This window comes from Pseudopipra pipra, unplaced genomic scaffold, assembly GCF_036250125.1.
Source record: "Pseudopipra pipra isolate bDixPip1 unplaced genomic scaffold, bDixPip1.hap1 HAP1_SCAFFOLD_442, whole genome shotgun sequence".
NCBI lineage: Eukaryota > Metazoa > Chordata > Aves > Passeriformes > Pipridae > Pseudopipra > Pseudopipra pipra.
The window spans coordinates 5001-7500 of NW_026990921.1; the positions used below are offsets into that span (position 1 = coordinate 5001).

General features: G+C 73.1%; 1 protein-coding gene across 1 annotated transcript in view; it reads left to right on the forward strand.

The window, feature by feature from the left end:
- The window catches only part of LOC135408406 (collagen alpha-1(I) chain-like), a 3893-nt gene extending 3021 nt beyond the window's left edge, over window positions 1-872 (forward strand). Inside the window, exon 3 of the mRNA XM_064643568.1 lies at window positions 1-872. This exon is cut by the window's left edge and continues 679 nt beyond it. Within this exon, the coding sequence (XP_064499638.1) occupies window positions 1-872 (872 nt within the window).
- Window positions 873-2500: the final 1628 nt, after the last annotated feature.

Below are 2500 nucleotides of genomic sequence, written 5' to 3' on the forward strand. Positions count from 1 at the left end.
GGCAGCCGAGGACAGGGCGCCGCCACCCAGGCCCGGGCCATCTTCGGGGCTCTCGGGAGGCGGCCGGGGAAAAAGCCCGCGCGGGCTCGGCCCTTCGAGCCCCGGCCGCCAACCGCCCGCAACAATGCCCGCCGCCGCCGCCGGACGACGGGCGCCGGCTTAAGGCCGGCCCACCGAAAGGACGAGACGCCGCCGCCTCGCCGCCCTCGCACACCATCGCCTTCGCCCGGGGCCCTCAGGGAGCCGGCAGCCGCCACCGGCTCGGGCTGGACGCTGCTGTCGGGCCCCCGCGGGCCCCCCTCGGCCGTCCCAGTCCCGCACTCCCTCGGCTGCGCTTTCGCGCTCGGCTCTCGTCTTCCTCTCCCGTCATCGGGCCCGCCCGAGGAAGCCGGTCGAGAGCCCCGCGGCTTTCTCGCGCCGGCCTTCCTGCCGCTCGTGGGGTTGGCCGGCCCGTGGCACGCGCCGAAGGCCGCGCGGCAGCAGACGCGGAAGAAAAGGGGCCCTCGGAACCCGCGCTGCTAGACAACCCCTGCCCACAATACGGACAGACGCGTCCTGGCGCCGCCGCGCCTCCGAAGCGGCTCGAGGCTCCTCAGCGGGGAGGCGCGCGAGAGCAGGCCGCCTCTCGCCTAGACCTAACCGGAGGCGGCGCCCGACAGCGACCCCTTGGCCGACTTCCGGGGCCGGCCGCGACAACAGGTCTACCCCGAAAATGCCGACAGGCGCCTAAGTCCCGCCGGAGCCGGGTAGACCTGGTGGCCCTGCGCCGGGACGCCGCCGGGGCGCAGGCCGCCGGCGGCGGCCGCGGCGGCCGCATCGGCCGGCTCCGGAACCGGGTAGACCTGATGCTCGCCAGCCCCGGAACCGGGTAGACCTGATGCTCGACAGCACCCGGCGGGGCACGAGGCCGGCCGCGCCCGACTGGGCGAACGGGTCGGCCCGGAAGCCCGGGCCAACAGGTCTACCCGCCGGGCTCGGGCACCAGGTCTACCCGCCGGGCCCGGACACCAGGTCTACCCGCCGGGCTCGGACACCAGGTCTACCCGCCGGGCCCGGACACCAGGTCTACCCGCCGGGCTCGGACACCAGGTCTACCCGCCGGGCCCGAACACCAGGTCGACCCGCCTAACCCGAACGCCAGGTCTACCCGCCGGGCTCGGACACCAGGTCTACCCGCCGGGCCCGGACACCAGGTCTACCCGCCATGCTCGGACACCAGGTCTACCCGCCGGGCTCGGACACCAGGTCTACTCGCCATGCTCGGACACCAGGTCTACCCGCCGGGCTCGGACACCAGGTCTACCCGCCGGGCTCGGACACCAGGTCTACCCGCCGGGCTCGGACACCAGGTCTACCCGCCGGGCTCGGACACCAGGTCTACCCGCCATGCTCGGACAACAGGTCTACCCGCCGGGCTCGGACAAGAGGTCTACCCGCCGGGCTCGGACAAGAGGTCTACCCGCCGGGCTCGGACAAGAGGTCTACCCGCCGGGCTCGGACAACAGGTCTACCCGCCGGGCTCGGACAACAGGTCTACCCGCCGGGCTCGGACAACAGGTCTACCCGCCGGGCTCGGACAACAGGTCTACCCGCCGGGCTCCGAGAGCAGCTGTACCCACCGGCACCCCCGCCGCCGAGCCCAGTCGGCCGCCGCCCTGCCACCTTAAGAGAGTCCCAGCTACTCCCCCTCTGGACCCGCGCCGCGGACAACGCCCTCTCTTTCCCACTCGGAGCCCCGGGCAGGAACGGCGGCGCCTCGGCACCCGCCGAGGGCCTCGGCTAAGCGCTCGGAACCCGCTCCAGCCACCCGACTCGGAGAGCGGCTCGAGCCGACGAGCCCGGACCACAGGTCTACCCGCTGCACCGGGACACCAGGTCTACCCGCCGGCTTCGGACCAGGGGTCTACCCGCCGGGCACGGACGACAACTCTACCCGCTGCGCACCTCTGCGGCCGAGCCGAGGCGGCGGCAGCCGTGCCACCCGGGCAGAGTCCCGGTTGCTCCCCCCGTTTCCCCGCCCCGCAGAGAACGTCTCTTCTTTCACCCTCGGGGCAGGGGAAAGGCTGCTACGCTCGGAGCGCCGGGCAGAAAGCGCAGCGCTAAGCCCCGAGACCGGCTCTAGCCGCTACTCTCGGACATCGGCTCTTCCCGGCGGCGCCGAGGCGGCCGAGCCCGGTCGGCCGCAGCCGTGCCGCCTAAAGAGAGTCCCAGTTACTCCCCCGGCTTCCCCGCCCCGCAGAGAACGTTTCTTCTTTCAGCCTCGGGGCAGGGGAAAGCCTTAACGCCGGAGAGGAAGTCTGCCGCAAAGGGCCACGGGAGATGGAGTCCCCGCAACGAGCCCCCCGGGAGAGTACTGGACGGAGCATGCGCGCTGGAAGGACTCGCTAAGAACTGTGGGAAATCGGGGAGGTCGGGGCAGGGCCGGAAGGGCACGCCGGCGCGCCGACCGACGGATCGAGCGGTCGCACGCCGTCTGCTCGCTCCGTGAATTCGGTGCCAC